Source organism: Phyllostomus discolor, chromosome 9 (genome assembly GCF_004126475.2).
Source record: "Phyllostomus discolor isolate MPI-MPIP mPhyDis1 chromosome 9, mPhyDis1.pri.v3, whole genome shotgun sequence".
Taxonomy (NCBI): Eukaryota; Metazoa; Chordata; class Mammalia; order Chiroptera; family Phyllostomidae; genus Phyllostomus; species Phyllostomus discolor.
Window position 1 is genome coordinate 43,601,652 of NC_040911.2, and position 20,414 is coordinate 43,622,065.

The 20,414-nt window shown below is 37.7% G+C and overlaps 1 protein-coding gene across 8 annotated transcripts in view; it reads right to left on the minus strand.

Moving 5' to 3' along the window:
* Nucleotides 1-20,414, minus strand: part of DLGAP1 (DLG associated protein 1) — a 307,180-nt gene that overhangs the window by 267,550 nt on the left and 19,216 nt on the right. The window contains exon 1 of one of the 8 annotated variants that reach the window (XM_036009263.1): nt 3,845-4,076. The exons of the other annotated variants lie outside the window; for them this stretch is intronic. Coding sequence (XP_035865156.1) covers nt 3,845-3,895 — 51 coding nt within the window. The 5' untranslated portion in view covers nt 3,896-4,076. Of the gene's footprint in view, nt 1-3,844; nt 4,077-20,414 lie in introns of those variants that run through there. 8 annotated transcript variants of the gene reach the window in all.

The window sequence follows — 20,414 nt, forward strand, 5'->3', positions numbered from 1 at the left end:
TGGAGAGAGCAAGAAAGGCAGAAAACTCCTGGAGGCATAGGGGCTGTAGAAGAAAGCTGAAGAGTAAAGAATACAGTACAAAGAAAGGTACTTTCAGAAGAACAATAGGGAAAAGTACACCCAGGGCAGACCGCCGCTGGAGGGCAAAAAGCGAATGAACAGGTAGGCAATGATGAATCAAGGATTTTTTAAAATACAATCCACTATCCATTTTTAAGATTAAGATTTCTCTTGTTCTAAGGAGACATGGGTCATGTGGAGAATAGAGAGAATGGCTCTGGGAGTTAGCAGGCCAAGGGGCAATCTTCTTAAAAACAGTGTCACTTAGGGCAACTTGAGACTCAGTTGTCTCATTTATGAAATGGGAATATGGACAAGATGAAAGAACTTATGTGAACTGCTTTATCACAATACTTTGCAGGAATAAGTAACAAAGAGTCATTGCATTCAGTTTCTGCAACATCATCAAAACAAACGATGATAAAGCTTGTTAGGGAGTCCAAGTATCTATTCATGCATTCCTACAGAATTTACTTCCTGCTTGATCATGGCTACTAACCATGAATAAAAGACTGGATATCTTCCTTCGTGGAACTAATAGGTTAGTGAAATAGGCAGTCCTAGATAAAATAGAAGAAACATGATAAAAGACTAATGGACACTAAGAGAATGTAATGGGAGAAGGTACTGAACTCAAACATGGCCAAAGAAGGCTTCCTGGAGGAAGCGCCATTTCAGAAGAGACCAGAAGGTTGAAAGGGGGGCCAGTAGGGAAGAGAGGAGTTTGGGATGGATGGAGAGAAGAGACAAAAGAAAAAGCAGGTAATGCGAAGGCTCTGGACATGAGAACACGGCACCTTTGAGAAAGTTAGAGGTTGATTAGAATGGCTGAAGTGAACATCGGACAGAGGGTGTGGTACCAAAGGAGGCTGTGAAGGAAACAGTCCTCACTTATGTCTTACCCTGTAACTCATGTTTAGGAGTTTGGACCTTATCCCAAGGGTAAGAAGGAATCACTGAAGGATTTATATGCAGAAGATTTAGTGATTCTATGTTAGTTTAGAAATGTTATCTGGGCTACTGTCCATGCAATGGACAGTAGTAAGGGAAAAACAGGGGGAGGAAGATGACTTGGAGATATTTACAATACTCTAGGTGGAGAGCAGAGAGATTTAACTAGGATAGTGGCAGAGGGAATGGAGAGAAGTGAATAGAAATAAAATTTATAAGACTTGGTGATTTTCCACTCACTTACTCATTCATCCAACAAACTTCTATGAGTTTCCCTGGAAAATGTGAGGTGAGTTAGAGGGGAAATGATAAAGGTTTTCCCGAGTTTCTGGGCCGAAAGAAAATGGACGGGCTGTGGTGCTATGGAGAGAGGTAGGAAGCACAGGATGAGGAGGCTGGTGGGGAGGGCACTAGGCCCAGTTTCAGGGCTGATAGGTTTGGAGCGATGCCTTCATTTTTATAATGCAGATATCCTTGTGTTCTCCAGCCTGTGATCTTAAATTAGGTAGCACCAACAATGATAACCAAGTTGAGTGATATTTTAGTCCTCTCTCATCTTTCCTCCTCCTCCACTTAATTCTGCTTGTCCCCAAGAATGGGCTTCCCATGTATTTGAGAACAAATCTGTTTGCTGCCTTCTGCTCAGGTCTCTTTGCCATAGTGCCAAGAACATCTTAGATGGTGGGCCATCTGTAACCATGCTGCTGTCTCAGTTACCACTGTCCTCAGTGGATGGATGCTCTGTGATCTTTGCTAAGTGTGTGCGTGTGTGTGTGTGTGTGTGTGTGTGTGCATGTGAGAGAGAGAGAGAGAGAGAGAGAGAGAGAGAGAGAGAAGAAAAGGTGGTGGTGCTCTTTTCTCTAGATTTTCTGCATTAATTAATACTTGGAGTTCACATGTGAGTCTGTAATTAATACACGACTTGCATTTGGCAACTGTGTATCTCAGCTTGAAGCATGAGTGGGTTGATCACTGGGGACAAAAGAATCATAAAAGGGAAGCTGGTCAGATAGCCTTGCAGATTTACACCATTAGGTTGGTGTTAGGCAGTGATAATGGCTAGGATGTCATGCTGGTATCAAGTCTTTTGTACCCTACAAGTGACAGGAAATAGAAGAAAACAACTTGGTGGTCGAAAAAATTTGTTTTCTAGTTAGTTTCTTCCAGCTTTAAAATGGACACGATGCACTCCATGGGTTCTGGACCAATGACACTGGGGAGAAGGGAAATGGGAAAAAATATCAGAAGTAAAGGAGCAAAAAAGGGCATGGGGCAGCCAGGATGGTCTGGAGCAAAGAGATGTGAGAGGGAAAGGGGGGAAAGTGGAAAAGAAAACAAACACATTACAAATCCAAAAACAATCCACCACATTTGAGCTTCCAACAGAGTTCTACAAACAGAAAATAGCCATGAAATTGAACATATGAGGAGGTAACATATGTCTGTCTTGGTGTTCTTAGGAGTGAACTGTGATAGACTAAAAAGACACACTCCTACTTCTCATAGGTTTACTAAATTAGAGAGGGTTCAAGAGAAATGGCTAAAATTTGTTGGTAGAGCATGGATGATTTTCAAGTGGAACGAAGTCATTAGTGGTAGCTAAATACTTGTGCTCATACGTCTTGTTTATACTTTTGAGAATAACAGAGATTGTGAACAATTTAAAGGGGGAGGCAACAAAAGTTCTTTCATTTCTAGAAAAGTCTGCTTGTGATTTTTAATGATTTCCACAAAACAAAAATATCAGGTGTCCACAGCCTATTCCCCACACAGGAAGACAGAAAGGGAAGATTAGATAGTAGGAATAGAAGAAACATTTCCTCCCCATTTCTCCAAAATTTCCCACATAGTTTGGATGTTTTGAATAGACCTTCAGAAATACCTTTTGAGGTCACCTAGTTTGAAAGAATAGAATCTCTAATTTTCAGGTGACATGGCAGCGAGCCCAGAGAATATAAATTTTAATCATATTTCTCATTTTTGCCATTCTTGTAGGAAAGAAAAGATTATAATTACAATTTCCTCCCCATCTTGCTAAGCTTTTGCTAGTTACAAAGATTTGTGCTTCAGTCTGACTAAAATAAAAACCTGTGTTAAAGGCTGGGAAACTGGATCATAATAAGCACCGCTGAAGTAGCCACGGAAGTCTCAGAGAGGTCTCATGGTTTTTAACTCCATGAACTTCAGTGAACAAACAAGTGCATTTTCCACATGAACCGAAGTCATTGCAGCCATGGTAAATAAGAAAGTAATAGCCAAAATTCATATTACTGGATACTGCTATTTTAAAAACACAATCTTACAAAATAAAACCCAACTAAACTAAAGCTGGAATAATTTTAGCAGCTGAAAGTACTACCTTCTCTAGAATAACATGTACTTAGATATGAAATGCCTCAGGACCCAACACGATGTATGCATTCTGTTTTCTTTAGAGCACATTCAACATCAATGTATAATATATCATGCTAAATGCTAAATATATTTGATAAGCAGTGCTTAAATAATTTTGTCTGCCTTTGCTACATTTAAATATTCTGCTAGTTTAGCTAAATTCACTTTGCACTACAGATGATAAAAAATTATTACATAGATGACATTCTTACTAAAAAGCTGTATTTCTCCCTCAGCCCCTCTAGTACCATAAGCAGCCTAGTCAAAGGAAAGGGTGCATTGGGGGTACTTTTGACAAAATTGCTCATCCCAAATTCACAGACATAGTGAAACATAAAATTAACTCCAGCATGCTAAAAGAAGAATTATGAATTAGCACAGAAATCAAATACAAAAAGACTATTTTCTTTTCCATAGACCAGAATTACCATTAGCTTACCTTATTAGCTGAAATGCCAAACAGAATGTCTTTATGGAAAATTAAGTTCATTATTCATCTCAGCTCTGATTTGGTGTGGTGCAGCTGAGAGCATTTAGCTTCTCTCTATGATTTGCCGATGCAAAGTGGGTGAGTAAGGCAGTAAACACAGAACTTGGGAGGTGGGGAGTGGTTGGCCATGGCTCACAACTCTAGAATTGCAACTGTACATTTTATTCATATGAAATACCTAATGAAATCAAATCCTATCACTAAAGAATATCACTTAAGTGAATATTTAGTATAGGTTTTTAAGCCCATGCAATTTTGCATAGCATTTGCAGGAATAATGCCCTGCATGCTCACTGTCCCACCAAAATTACATTGCTATTTTTCATTATCTCAGTGGATTCTTAGGCTATTGATTCACATATAGTGGATAATGTATATTCTGTCAAGGAGAAATACACATGGGGAAGCAATTTCGGCAATTTTCATAAAAGAGAACACCTGTGATTGTCTGACCAGTGATGGAAAGACAGATGCATTTCACAATTTTGAACAGATTGGCTACAACATTCAGGCAGGTAATAAAGAGAGAGACCTTAGGAATCCAGGAGTAAAACAGCAATGGATATCTTTCCTCTGGACATAAAATTCTCTTTTAAAAAGTCATATTGTTTACTAATTCATTAATTTTCTCCAAATGAATTAAACATGATTTTAAATTCCTTTGGCAAACACATTTTCTTTCTTAACAAATAAATGACTTCCACAGAACATACCCTAGAAAAATCTTGTTTACTTAAAGGATGTCTCATTTCCAGATGGGCAAAGGAGCTGTAGCAGCTTCCTCTCCCAGATGTTTCAGCTCATAGAATTTGAGTGGGCAGCATATATTAAAATCCAGCTTTTCCAAGTAAAATGTACAATCACAACAGCAAGACCCATCCTAGGTTATTATTTATCAATAGACAAGGACAACGTGACTGAGCAAAGCAATTTTAGCTCTAAGACTTGTAAACTTTCTTGTCTTTGTCACACTGCAAAACTAGACCCTAAAATTCTCCTCTCCTGAATTAATAAGACTGACTACCTTTAACGAGAAATAATCAAGAAAAAGTAAGTTTATTTTTTCCTTAAAATGTTAAACACTGAGTTACCATATGACTCAGCAGTTCCACTCTTAGGTATATATCCCGGAGATGAAAACATGTATCCACATAATAATCTGTACACAAATGTTCATAGCATCATTATTCATAATAGCCCCCAAGTACAAACAACCTTAGTTTCTTTCAACTGATGAATGGATTAAAAAATGTGTGCTGAATAAAAATTCATTATTTTTAATGCCAAATAACGAATTATTATTTGGCATTAAAAATAAACAAAGTATAAATGAATGCTACAACACAAATGAATCTTGAAGACAGTGTGCTGTTTGAAAAAAGCCAGTTACAGAAGATCACATAGTGTATGATTCAATTATATGAAATGTTTAGAATAGGGAGAATCTATGGAGACAGTAAGTAGGTTAGTGGTTGCCCTAGGCTTGGGGTAGGAGTACTGGGAAATGAATGTTTCTTATTGTAGTGATGAAAATGTTCTTACCTTAGGCTGATGTTTGTACAACTCTGTGACTGCACTAGAACTGTTGAACTATATACTTTAAGTAAAGTTTATGGTTTGCAAATTATATCTTGATAAAGGTGTTAATGAAGTTATTAATTTGTCACAGAAATATTGTCATATAATATTTATAATGATAAGAATTTGCTATATATTATAAATTCTGTAGAAGGGAAAGATGGGAAAGAGTAGGCATAACTCCAAACATGGGAAATCCTTGAGGACTCACCAGCTGTAGATCTACCTAAAGAACCATTTGCGTCAGTACTTAATCATTTAATTTTATTTAATGGTTATTTATTTATTTAATTAATCTTATTTAATTTTCAATAAGACAAAACTCCAAGGCCAGAGAGAGTGAGAGCAAGAGGAAAAAGAGGAGGAGGGGGAGAATAAAAAAGAAGAGGAAGAATTAAAGAAAAAGGAAAAGAAAGAAAGAAAAGGAGAACAGGGGGAGACTCATTTTTTAATCTTTATTATATTTTTTCCATTACCAATTGGTCCCCTTTTAACCTCCTCCCCCTAGCAGTCACAACACTGTTGTCCATGCCCATGAGTCCTTTTTACTTTTTATTGATTAGATAACATGAGAGGGCTGACAATTCAAGAGGGAAAGTGGGGTCACAAACCTTAATTCTGATGATATAACATCAAATGATCGAGATGAGAATAATAGAAGAATGCCTTCAAAGAGACCAAAAAAATGTACAAGGAGGATTTTAAAGTGCTCAAATTAAAGGAATTTTTTTCAAACATGAGAAGTGAGTTCACAATCAAGGAAGAATACAGGTAATGATGAGCATCTAAAAGAATTGCACCAAAGAGCTAAAGCTCAGGTTAAAATAAAGTTTGCCTGAACTAAAAAAAAAAGGAATAAAAAAACTGATTCAGACCTTGGGTCATGGGGTCCGCCACACTGTGGATGAAACACGAGACATTCATATGCACTACCGAGTCCTGTGGAGGAAAAGGGAGGGCATGGCTTTTCTCTCAAGGGGAGCAAAAGCCGTGGCCCTTGCTGTAACCAGCCTTTATTGGGTTTCTTGGCACATTATAGGATGGCCCTTATTTACTATGTACAGTTTCACTTTAGGTGGTTACCTCTTACAGAAAACAAAGGAGGCAATGCTGCTAATCACATCACAGAAGAGGGATATTTGCAAATGAAAAGGGAAAAGTGGTTGAACCAGTTACACTCCATACTAGGGAGTTTTAGCATGGATTTTAGGAAGTTACAGTAAGCACTTGCTGTCTCAATTCAGGGTGAGAGAGTTTTAGCAAGTCTCAAAGCAGCCTAGGTACATTGCAGGCCTGATTCCCCATGGGAGAACCTATCCGTGGGCGTGGGTCCTGTGCATCTCCCTGTGGGAGCTGGGCCTACGCCACACAGAACGGTCTCCTACAAAAAACCAAGGACAGTAAAAAAAAAGAGGCCATTTCAAAAGATGTGCATTGGAACAGACAGAATAACAAGGACGATCCCAAGGATTGGTCCAGATGGTACAGTGTGAACAGATGATGATGAAGGAGGAGGAAGAGCAGCAGCAGCAGGAAGAAGAGGACAAGACATCAAAGGTTCGAACTTTACTATTTTCTCTATCAAAGAAAACAATCTCAAATTGGAAAGGGTAGAAGAAAAAGCAAGGTGAAGAGAAATTTAAACCTTAGGAAAGCCTCTCACATGCAGACAGCTCATGAATCTCCCATACGAACTTTGGGTACTTGACAACCTCACTTAGACACCTCAAAGCACTTCACATGGGGCACCTTCAAACCATACTCATTCTCTCCCCTCTCCTCCTCCACCTACCTCCTCAACTCTTCTAGTGTTGCCTACTTAAGGGAATGGAAACACCACCTTTTAATTAAGGCAGAAACATAGATACCATTCTGAACACTTCCTTCACCCTGCACATCACCCAGTCCTGTAGATTGTAATCTCTGGAAACTGTCCCCTTGTTTCAATATTACTGCCACCATCCTTACCCATTTTCTTTCACCTGAAATACTTTAGTTCTCTTCTAATTGATTCTCCTTCCATTTTACATATCTTTTGACTTTATCTAAAGAGATGTTTTCAGAGGCAAAGTGGATATTAGCTTTCCCCAACTCTTACAATCCTACACACACAAACAAGGATATAAAAACTCAAAACATTATTCCACTTCTTGGAATATATTTTAAGAAACCTGAACTACTAATCTGAAAACATATACATATGCCTATGTTCACTGAAGCATTATTTATAATAGCTAAGATTTGGAAGCAGCCCAAGTGCCCATGAGTAGATAAGTGAATGAAAAAGCTGTGGTACATTTACACAATGGAATACTACTTGGCCCTAAAAAGGAAAATTTACCTTTTGGAACAGCACAGATGGACTTGGAGATTATTATGCTAAGTGAAATAATCCAGTCACAGAAATGCAAATACTATATGACTTCACTTATATATGGAATCTAATGAACTAAATAAACTAACCAACAGAATAGAAGCAGATGCATAGATACAGAGAACGGACTGACAGCTGTCAGAGGGGTGGGATGTTGGGGGACTGGGTGAAAACGGTGAAGGGATTAAGTGAAGAAAAACCCCTGCCTCATAGACACAGACAAAAGTATGGTGACTAACAGAGGGAAAGGGGGTAGGGGGAGGTAGAAGGAGGTACAGGGGGATAAATGGTGATGGAAGAGACTTGATATTGGCTGGTGAACACATAACACAGTATACAGATGATGTATTAGAGAACTGTACAATTAAAACCTGTATAATTTTAGTAACCAATATAATCCCAATAAATTTGGTAAAAATTAAAAAAATTCAAAATATAAGCATAACCTCCATAGCCAGGCACTATATAGTCCTGCAAATCTTCCCAGACTTATCTAGCACCACCTTGGTGACTTAACTATACCAGATTCCTTTCTGACCCTTTTGTTACTTCCTGCCTTTCATGGTTCCCTAGGCTGATTGTCTGATTTACATTAGCCCTTTCTTTAAATATAATCTCAACCATTACTTCTTAGGGCATGCTTCTCTGAACTTAAATCAATGTGCTATAGAGTATCATAATCTCCTTTGTATGTATTGAGCAAAGTGGTCACTAGGGATAGGCTTGTCTTCATGAGCAAAAAGTTCAGAAGGTGCATGGGCTATTTCATTATTGGCATCTTTGAAGACACTTGCTTGGGTTGAGTCTCTTAGTTAAACTCACTGTGAAGAGGCCCTGCCTCCCCCATTGGCCAATTTTCTAATGGGGCAAGTATGAAAGATGCATAGAAGGCAGGCAGAGAATAAACATTTTGGGTTCAGACATAGCAGTCTGATCTTAGGTGCAAGATGTTTAGGATAGTGCTAAGAAAGGGGCTGTGGTTTTGTGAGAAGCAGTATTCAGACACAATTCCTTCCAATGAAGAAGGAATCAGTTAAGATTACATGCAGGGAAGAGCTCCCACCATAATTTAAGTGGTCCTTACCATGGTAGTACTACATTTAAATGTATATGTGTGATTGATTTGAAAAATGTTTATCTCCCCACTGACAGTAAGGAACATGAGAGTAGGAATCATGTCTACTTCTGACCATCTTTATATCCTTTGCACTCAGAGCCTGGCAATAGTAGGTACTTAATAAATATTTTTTTGATGACTGAATGGTAGAGCTCTTATATGGGTGGGCTGTGGTGGGATGGTAATGGTAGTATATTTGCTACTATTAGAATAATTTGAAGCATGTGTTCTATTTTGGGTGTGAGGGCTAGCCCTTATTTATAAAGTCTCACCATTCTGTCTCTTTACCTGGTTAACATGGCTGTGATGTCACTATGTGTGATGATCCACTTTTAGTTAAACACATACCTTTTACTTAGAAAATTAGTATGCAGGATGTTGACTTAAAATATCACAAGATCCATTAGGCTAATAATTTAATCTTCCCAGTGAAGACATTTTCCTTTTCAATAAGAAGGTGCACCTAAAAAACATTAAGCTTGAGTTTTTGTGCCTAGTCAAATTATATCTTTGTTCACTCTGAGAATTTCCAGTAGGACCCCAGAATCAAGGTGGGTAATCTTAAATGTGGCAGAAAAAGGTGAAGACGCATAAGCCTTTTGTATCACCAAGATAATAGCTTGATGGGCTTGAATTTATAACACAGCATCATCCTAGAACCCAGAGTTAAATGGAAGGTCTTTGAGCCTTAAGAGAAGCAGCCTGGGTTTATGAAAAAGTAGTGTGCTAAGCTGACTGTTCTTTATTTTTATTTTTGCAGATCAACTTGGTTGATAGGTAAGCACATGCCCTGGGCTTCCTTATGCAAAGTCATCTTTATAGAAAGAAAAGAGTAGGGAAATATTTCTAAATGTTAACAAGACTAGTTCACAGAAGTGGAATTTCTTTTACCTCTCCTGGAATCCATTCCAAACAATAAAAACAACAACACAACCAAGTGAAGAGAAATACCCACAAATCACATTTTTAGCAAAGTCATCAGAAAAACCCCAGACTCCACAGTCAGTGTCAGGCAGGACATCAACCAGGGAAACTATAACAATGAGGTAAGTAAATAGGAGGTATGAAGCAAACCTAGATGTAGCAGAGCCCAGAAAACTCTGTTGAATATATACTCCACCCAAAGCGAGGGCCTCAATATCAGAGGCATGTGCTGTGGAACTAAGGTAGGGCCGGGACGAAAGGAGATGGTGGAGAGTGAATGGGCCAATCTCATTAAGGGGCAGAAAAATTCTTTCTGAAAATGACTGTATCATTTGGGTTTCCATGTAACAAGCAGCCTGTGAGTTCATCCATGAAGTAATTAAGGGAGAAAAGAACTGGGTTTTTCTGAGAGTGAGAGAATGTGTGACTACATAGATGCATTACATCATAAACAAACAGTTCCTAACTGTAGCAACAGCAAAAGGAACCCTTGATTCATGAATGCTTGGGAAACTACAGCCCACCAGTCTCGGTAAAGGAAGTCAGGCAAAAAGATAAAATCAGGATGAGAGAGAGAAAATGAGGTTGACATCAGACTTACCCACAAAAACATTTAACTTCAGCTTAGGATGGAACATCTATGATATCAAGCCAAGAAAGCCGGAGTCAAGCATTTTTCTATCTAGTCAAGTTCTCCTTCAAGTATAGACTCTAAAAAAGTTTTGGATATGCTGGAATTTGAGTAATATTGCTGAAATGAGTCTTTCCAGGGGAAATGCTAGAAGACAAACTGTAGACAGAATGATTTCAACAGCAACAAAAAAACATCAGCAAAGAATCTGTGACCAACACCCCATGCTCACTACAGCATTATTTATAACAGCCAAAACACCTGAAGAACCCAAGTGTGCATCGATGGGTAAATGCATAAAAAATGTGGTATATGGGTGTATACAAGTGTATGTGTATATCTCTGTGAGTATATATATGAGTATACATATGTATATATATACACACACAAACACACAATGGAATATTATTCAGCCTAAAAAAGAATGAAATCCTTCTATTTGTGACAACATGGATAGGCCTTGAGGACATTATGCTAAGCGAAATAAGTCACATGGAGAAAGACAAATACTGAATGATCTCACTTAGGTGTGGAATCTGAAACAAAACAAAAAAATCCCTGAGTTCATACATGTAAACAGATTGGAGTTTGCCAAAGGCAGTGGGTGGGGATGGGAAATGGCTGAAGGCAGTCAATGAACTCAAATGTCCATTTACAAGGTAGGTAAGTCCTGGGGATTACAGCATGGGAATAGAGTTAATAAAATTGCACTGCATATTTAAAAGTTGTTAAGAAAATATATCTTAAAAGTTCTCATTACAAGAAAAATAAATTTTTTTATAAGGAGAGAATCTTTTTTTTTAAAGATTTTATTTATTTTCAGAGAGGGAAGGGAAGGAGAAAGAGAGAGAGAGAGAGAAACATCAATGTGCGGTTGCTGGGGGTCATGGCCTGCAACCCAGGCATGTACCCTGACTGGGAATTGAACCTGCGACACTTTGGTTCGCAGCCCGCGCTCAATCCACTGAGCTACGCCAGCCAGGGCAGAAAAATAATTTTTAAAATTAAGTATGGTGATAGATAATGACTTATTGTGGCAATCATTTTGCAATATATACAAATATCAAATCGTGTTATACACCTGAAACTAATATAATATTATATGTCAAGTAAACCTCAATAAATAGTGAACTCAAATGAAGTCAAGTGAACTCAATTGAGTTCACTAGATTGAACTCAATCTAGTTCAATACATTTCAGAAGAAATTTATCATCTTCTTAATGGACTTACTTTTTAGATGCAACCTCACATGAAGTTCATGTCACCTATATATGTGTAGATACACTTTAAGAAGTTTTTCTATTTCTAACTTGTTATAATTTTTTCTGTTAAATCATTAATGGGTGTTGAATAGGATGAAATGCCTTTCAGGCATATACTGAGATAACCACATATGTTTTCTCCTTTAATTTACTAATGCTGTGAATTATGTGAACATCTTCTTTAATGTTAAGCCTTTTATTATCAAATAAATCCTATCTGGTCATGTTGTGTTATGTTGTTTATAATTATTTACTTTTCTTTAAATATTTACTAAGAATCCATGAAGTTCATGAAAGAAATTGCATTAAAATCTCCTTTTTCATACTCCCTTGTCTGTTTAGGAGTGTCCTAAACCCTAAAAAGAATCAGACATCTCTTCTATTCAGATTTCTAGAATAATTTTTGTGTGAAAAAGATTATGTTTTCCTTGTAGGTTTCATAAAACTATTCATTCTGGTATTTTTTCTGAGTACCTTTTAAGCTAATGTACCAATTTCTGAAATTATTGTGGATATATTCAAGGATTGTGCTTTTTATTGAGTTTTGAAGAATTTATTTTTTACAAGAAATTATCCTCTTAAGTTTTCAATGCATTGGTATGAAGTCTATTTCTGTTCTATTCATATGATAGATTTACTTTCTACTGCACAGTTATCCATGTTCCTTTCTTCATTTCTAATAGTGTTTATATTGTGTTTTTTTCCCTCACTGGAGAGTTAATACAGAAGTTCCTCCATATTATCAGTATTTTCAAAGAACAGCAACAACAGAAAAATGTTGAGTGATAATCTCTTTGTGATTTCTATTATCTGTATTTTCTTCTATAATTTACCAAATTTTCCCAATAAATGCATGTTAACTTTAGAACCTCTCCAGTAATATCTGTAATAAAATGATACACTTTGAAACAAAGTAAACACATGTGGACTGAACAGGAGATCCATAACTCATTGAGTGATTTTTTCTGCATGGCATGCGAGTGTAAATGTTTTAATGAAAAACGATAGAACAGTCTCTAATGGCATGCATAAGCCTTTCTTTTTTGGCCTTATTCTGAACTTTTTTTTAATCATCAACTCTGATGATGATATATTAGACACTATTATGAGATATAACATTGTGGGAAACTATTTAAAATATTGGAGTTCAGATTTCATAGTCTCAAAGTTTGACAGCAGAAACATTATTCTTGGTAGACCAAATGGTACTTTTAGGTGGGTGAATTAGAAATAAGCTGTCTCTTCCTCAAGATTTTACTGCTATTGACTGGAGAATTAAAGTAATAAATAAGGAATGCTAAGGTAATTACTCATATAAATGATGATTTGTAAAGTTAGTGCATAACCTGCATAATAGTGAGGGGTGGCCCTGCGATAGAAAGACATTTACATCTGTAAGATGACATTTAATAAAAATAAATATAATATTCTCACTTATCTTAAGACATCCAAGTGCACAGTACAGGTTAGAAGAAACATGTCAACATGATTTCATGTAAAAAATGAAAATCTCTTGAAAATTTTATCTGAGTGTGGGATAGGTTGGCATGGCTGCCAGACAAGCTAAGGGTGTTTATGTTCAGAGATTTTTCAATGGACTCTGTGAAGTCCCAATTCAACCATAATATTGTTCACACAATTATACCATAAGGTAAGAAGGATATTGCTTTTCTTGGAACAAGATACAATTTGTCAGTTGGGATGCTGACAGTGCTTCAAGTCCTGTTCTTAGAGAACTGCTGAAGAAACTAGGTTTTTTGAAGATGGGTCAATGAAGACTCAGGGACAAATAATAGTTTTCATTAAACATTTGCAGGATTGCCATGTGGAAAGAGTGTTTAGATTTATTTCATATAGCTCTACATCCAGGTTAAAGACAAGTAGATTTGTATTCAAAATAGAGAAGAATTGTCAAGTATGGCAACTGGTACAGGTAAGAAAATTCAGATAACCTTTGTGGAGGTCATGTGGTAATATGTGCAAAGGTCCTTAACATTTTGCATACTCTTTAATCTAGTTAATCTACCTCTGGGAATTTCTACTGAATAAATTGGATGCATCTTGAGGTATTTGTAACAGTAAAAGATTTGAATAGGTTACTAAGTGGGAGGAGAAACATGAAAAAAACAGAATGGGGCAAAGAGATCTGTGGAAAAAAGCATGAACTCGATGGAACAGAAACTACTATTATAATAAGTACAGGGGTGAAAATGAGAGTGTGTGATATTATTAGAAAGCTGCCAGTCAAAATAAGGTTGAATGCAGGCCACTGAGGCAATGGCCCACTTTTTTTTAATTAGATGAGAGACCTGTGATTGCTAAAATAAAACTTAGATTGAGGATCTCTAGTGAAGTGAGGTCAACAAAAATAGCTAATGGGGGGGGGAATTACTTTAGTCATTTGAAAATGAAGAAACCTATCACTAACGGGTGTTAAATTATTTATAATGTGGAGAAAGGAAACAGATTATCATATACTACAATGCTGCATTAATTGAGGGCTTCAGGATGCAGGAGGCTAAGAAAATGCTTGTTGTAGAAGCGTGCACTCCAGGTTAGACAACAGTCCGTTTGTGATTGTCTGCATCTGAAAATGATGGAAAGAGCAAAGAAAAAAGTCTCTGCAAAATAATTATTCAAAATTAGCATATTTAAATTATTTTAAGATGCTAAGATTTACTTGCACTTCTTTTTTTTTTTCAACTGAAAGATGGTGCATAATATTTGGGAATATTAACCAGAAAAAGTTTTTCACATTTATCAAAAATGACATTTATGACATTATTCACAATGCTGAAAAATTGTAAAAATATTCAAATGCCAAATATTTGAGAAATAAATAGTCTAACCATAGTGTATTAGCATATTTTAATAGCTATACACATTTCCATTAAAATGATACTATTAAAAATAATAAGCATTTATTAAAATGAATAGCATATATATGTGTATACAATGTGTACAAAATGATTTTTACCCTATCGCTTTAAGGAAACTGCTGGGAAATGCAATAGTTATTTCCCAATTGCCAGATTTATGGACAAACTTTTCATTCCCTATCCAACTCAACCACTCTTCAGTGTTGATCTTGTAGAACTTTCCCTCTTTCTTGAAATCCTCTTCTTTCTTTGCTTTAATGCAGTTTTGTTTTCCTTTCTATCTTTCTGACTCTGTATTATTGCTCTATTTTTGCTTCTTGTCTGTGCTTTAAATTCTGTGTAGCCCAGAGAACTGGCCATGTTGTCTCGCCTTCTAACTCATACCTGCCCCAGTGTGATCTCCTTCATTCACACTTTCCTTTACCTTCTGTGCAGTAGCTCCCAGATCATCTTTCTCCACTCCTGTCATCTTCCTGAACTCCAGAGTCACAAGTTCAGCTGCCTTAACCACTCCATCTTCCTCACATAAGAATTTTTGACCAAAATTACAACTTTAAGATATGGTACGAAGACATTTTTACTTTTCTCCATCTTTATTGCTTTCACCCTAGTTGGAACCATAGCCATCTCTCATCTAGATACTGTAATAACCTCCCAAATAGTATCTGAATAAATGAATGCTTGCCTAGGGGGAGTCCTCAACAGGCATATCAGATTCAAAATGTCTAAAAGGAAATAATTTTCTCCATTCAAGCTTATTCTTTCTTCTATATTATCTATTAAAATCAGAGGTACTGAAGAATACCCAATTCTTAAAAACAGATTTTATTTATTTATTTTTGGAGAAAAGGGGAGAGAAAGAAAAAGAGAGGGAGAGAAACATCAATGTGTGGCTGCCTTTCCCATGCCCCCCACCAGGGACCTGGCCTGCAACCCAGGTATGTGCCCTGACTGGGAATTGAGCTAGCAACCCTTTGCTTTGCAGTCTGGTGCTCAGTCCACGGAGCCACACCAGCCAGGACAAGAATACTAAATTTTTTAAGCCATAAATTATTTTTAGTTTCTACCTTTCCACTTCTGACAACCCAGTCACTCAATCTCCAAGTCCAGGCAATTCTATAGTTTAAACATGTCTCCTCCTTTTAAACTATTCTTACTATCAGTATTCCTGCCCCTTCTGGTGCCACGAGAGCTCCTCAAGGGCAGGAGTCAGTCTTTTATGTCAACCTTGTCTTCCCAGTCTTTATCAGAGTGCCTGATGTTCATTCGTGCTCCTCGAATTAAAAACAATACCATGTACAACAAAAGGCAATCATTGAAAATGTGTAAAATGTATGTATTTATACTTACAGATATTGGAAGGCATTTTCAAGTGATATAAAAAATTGGTGTTTTAATGGAAAGTGAATAATAAACTTTTTAGATAAAAAAGAAGCAGCAAATATGTAATTCATGGGCAAAGAGGAATCTAGACCCAATCATTTAAAATAGTCTAACATAGTTTAAAATAGACTAACATAGTTTAAATAGTATAAATGACCTAAAATAGTAATACAGTCTAATAGTTTGGAATAGTCTAACAAACATGGAAATTGATGGCCCTTTCATTCCGTCTCTACATAAAAGAAATGTCCAGGAGTGACTGTATATACACGGTGATCTTGTTTAGCTGATATGCACTGAATGGATGATTTCACATGTTTAATAAACAACTTAAATATAATATTGGGCTTTAAAAATATATCATGCATTAGGTGGTAGTTTCTATGGCAGGTGGAATAATGGTTCTCCAAAGATGCCCATGTCTAAATTCATGTGCCCCATCAATATGTTACCTTACATTGGGGACTTTGCAGATGTGATTAAGTTAATGATTGTGAGATGGGAAGAATATCCTAATCATCCAGGTGGTCCCAATGTGATTACCAGGGTCTTTGGGAGAGATGGAAGAGTCAGAAAACAGAATCTGACCTCAGATGCAGAGATCAGAGTGATGTGATTGCTGGCTTTGAAGATCAGAGAAGTAGCTAGGAGTCAAGGAATGCAGACTGCCTCTAGAAGCTGGAAAAAGCATGAAAATGGATTCTTCCCTAGAACCTCCAGAAGGGACAAAGCTCTGCTGAATCTATGATTTTAGCTCACTGAGACCCATCTTGGACTTCCGACCTCCAGAACAGTAAGCTAATAAATTTGTGATATCTTGAGCTGTATCTTGTTATAGCAGCAGTAGGGAACAAACACAGATGCTATAGGATTTCATTTCATCAAAATCCTGACTGAATGAAATCATGATCTCTCACAGTAACTTCTGCAGTGGCTCTTAAATCTGTTTTATTGTTTTATTTTATGTTACCACCACCATATTTTCAGGCTTAATAAAAGTAATAGCATTTATTGAGGCATTGTATATGTCTTTTTTCCAAGTACTGTTCTATACCCTTTACATTAACTCATTTAACCCTTTCAATATCCCTGTGTGTGTGTGTATATTATTATCTCCACAATACAGAGGAGGAGACCGAGGCAGGGAGAGGTTAACAGTGCACTTGAAGTTGAATATCCAGTAAAACACAGGGTTTGAACACAGCTGTCTGGCTCTAAAGCTGTATTTGCTCTTCCTAGAATTAACTTCACAGCCTTCGATTTGCACTGCTGTCATTGAAGGTGCTGCCCTCACCAATTTGCTATTATATTTACTCACTCTGCTGATAACTACTGTGGTAGATAGATCCCCACCCCCGGGAGTCACACCTGTGAATATGGTGTGTTTCATGGCAAAAGGGACGCTGCAGATGCCATAAGGTTATTAATCAGAGATCTTAAAATAGGTAGGTCATCCTGGATTAATCTGGTGGACCCAATGTAATCATGGGAGCCCTTAAAAGAAGAGCTTGTTATGTGTATGTTATAATACAATACAGTACAATACAATACAATACAATACAATACAATACAATATAAAAGAGCTTTCTCCTGGCTGGGCACAAAAGAGGAAGTCAGCGAGATGTAGCAGAATTAGTAAGAGATTCAACACATGATAAAAATTCAATATGCATTTGTTGGCAGGCAGATGAAGGGACCTCAGTTGTACAGCTGCAAGGAACTAAATTCAGAGTCTTCCCCAGAGCCTGCGGATAAGAGCCCAGACCTGCTGATACCTTTATTTCAGCCTTGGGGGGCCATGAGCACGGTACTCAGCTGAGGCAGGCTGTGTCCAGATTTCTGACCCATGAAAATATCCACCATTTAAATCTCCCTGACTGCTCTCCTACAAAACTCCAAACTGAGCCAGTCCCTGAAATAAGGGCATACAAACATGTGCAGTCTATTTCTTCTTCTCTCCTTCCCTCTCACTTGGACATTCGCTCTCCTGCTTGTGACCAACCACCACCATCCATCCATCCGCACATATATGGTGTTTGCCAGGCACTACGTTAGGCCTCAGGGATTCAGGGTTGCATTTCGGAGAGATTAATAAGCAAGGGGAAATGCTAAGAGAAATCTCTCTCAACACGCTTTCATAAAAATGACAGCAAAGCTTCAGAGCAACCACATTTGCAATTGAAAAGCCTTTCTTCTACCCTTCCTTTCCTAAACCTCAGGTTGGAATTCTGGTTCCTATAAACCTCCACATTCTTTGTTCAGTTATCTTTATGTTTCTCTTACTTTGCCTTGTGTTGCATTTATTTAACTACATAGTGTTCCATGAGACTACAAACTCTCTGAGAGTAGGAACTATTTCACAAGTCTTTGAATTCCCCTCTCCTCTACGCTGTAGCCCTTACACACAGCGGATCCTCAGCTTTTGCTATTTGAATTGATCACTCAGGGGAAGCTTCTTCAGAATAAATCCTATTACAAGCTTTACTTTGTAATAGGATATTCAAGTTCCAAGAGAGGATTTACCTATTTCAGGTAATATGCTTCCACAATAACTCTTTAATAACTGCACATTCCTCAAATTAGTCTAAGGTTACAACCAAAAAAGTTTTTCAAATGAACTATTATAAAACACAGAAGAAAAGTAATCAGTTTTAATTTTTTAAGGAAGAAAACTACCTAACTTTAACAATATCATGATTGATGGCTCTTTATCTCTTTTGAGAACATGATAAAGGTTAAGGACTTTTCTTCCAACCAAAATGGATACAAACTCTTCCCACCAAATTTTTAATGTAATATTAGGAATTTACTAAACCCCTGGAGTTTATTCTTGCCCACCCTGAATTTCCAAGCCTAGCCTAAAAATACTTGAATGAGGTGGGTAGGTATGCCCAGCCTTTTTGCACTTGAGTTCTCTTTAATCTCCCTCCCCATCCTCCATCCATCAAAGGGTCTTCTCAAGGTAGGATTTCTTCAGCAGTCAGTCAAGCTGCTCCTCAGTTCTGCTTCTGGGCCTCAGACCTATAAGTAACCTCCCGGTGAATGCTCCAGACCTGGAAACTCTCTGAGGTCTCCATTAGGGAGCCTTGCCTTAGTAAGCTTTCCTAGAAAGGCCTTTGAAAACTAAGATTTCCCAACTGGCCAGTGACCAAAGACATCTTCCCAGCTTGCTGGGCTGAAGCAATCTCTCTTTCCAGGCCTCAAATATGGCCAAATAACATGTGGTTTCAGACTGTAATATGAGTAAACATGATTTTTGAATCTTGGTAAGCAAACAAATGAGGCCAGACAGCACATTTTTGGTTATACCAGTTTCTCTAAAACAGAAACTACTTTAGAAAGCATATTGCAGTTATATTCTATGATACTATTGCCTATTAAGAAAGTAGACAATTATATTTACAATTCGTAATGGTGTGCTTAAGTCTCACATTGCCACCCATAAATTGGTACATTAAATTTTTAGTGTGCAAAGGGGAGGTGTGAGATTTGCTTGTTTAGGTGAATAAGGGTAAAGTGAACAGTGCTGGGAAAGCCCAGAGTGAGTACTCCAAGGGTCTCTCTAGAAAACTCTTGCCCTTTGCTTGTCAAAGGCAGGAGAACATGAGATGTAGGCAGAGGTTTCTCAGGTCAGGTGCAAACCCTACCTGTTGGTGGGGAAGGGGGCCTGTCTGATTGGCACCAGCTGTGTGACTGGCAGTAGCAGAAATTACTAACCCTTGCCAATTTCTAAGTCCATTTGCACCCAGGTTCAGCTCCTAGAGGTGCCAACACATTGTAATTTGCAAATAAATGTGAATGGGAGGAAAGTTTTGCAGATTTCTTTTATAAATGAGGAAGAGAATTACAGATGTGGCTGTGTCTAAGACAGACCTTTGGGGCAAAGCTCAGAGTGTGAACGGAAATATTATTCTACATACTGCCTGGTTGGGTAACGAGAGTCAGGCATACAATGCAAAGTAGGAGCAGAGCAGGGCCGCTGGAAGGACCAGCACCAGGGCTGACCATAGACCGAGGGAAACAATGATGCATCCAGCACAATGCTCTATGCGTAATAAGTAACTGATAAATGCTCACAGAAAATCTGGGGAAAATCCCAACTTTTCACTAGAAACACCAGGCTAGCTGGTTGTCCTTACTGAAAACTAAGTAGTTTTTAGAATTTATTCCTCAAAATAACTCCACAAGTTAAGTCTTTTTGCAAACAAAGACATGCAAGCAAAGAGTGGTGGAATGGCTCATCTAATGCCACCTAGTGAGTAAGTGGAGGAACAGGCATTCACACAGGCAGCCCTCCCTCTCACTGAGCCTCCCTGTGCCCACACAGACATACAGACAAGTACGGACAGCCCTGACACTGCTGAGCATGG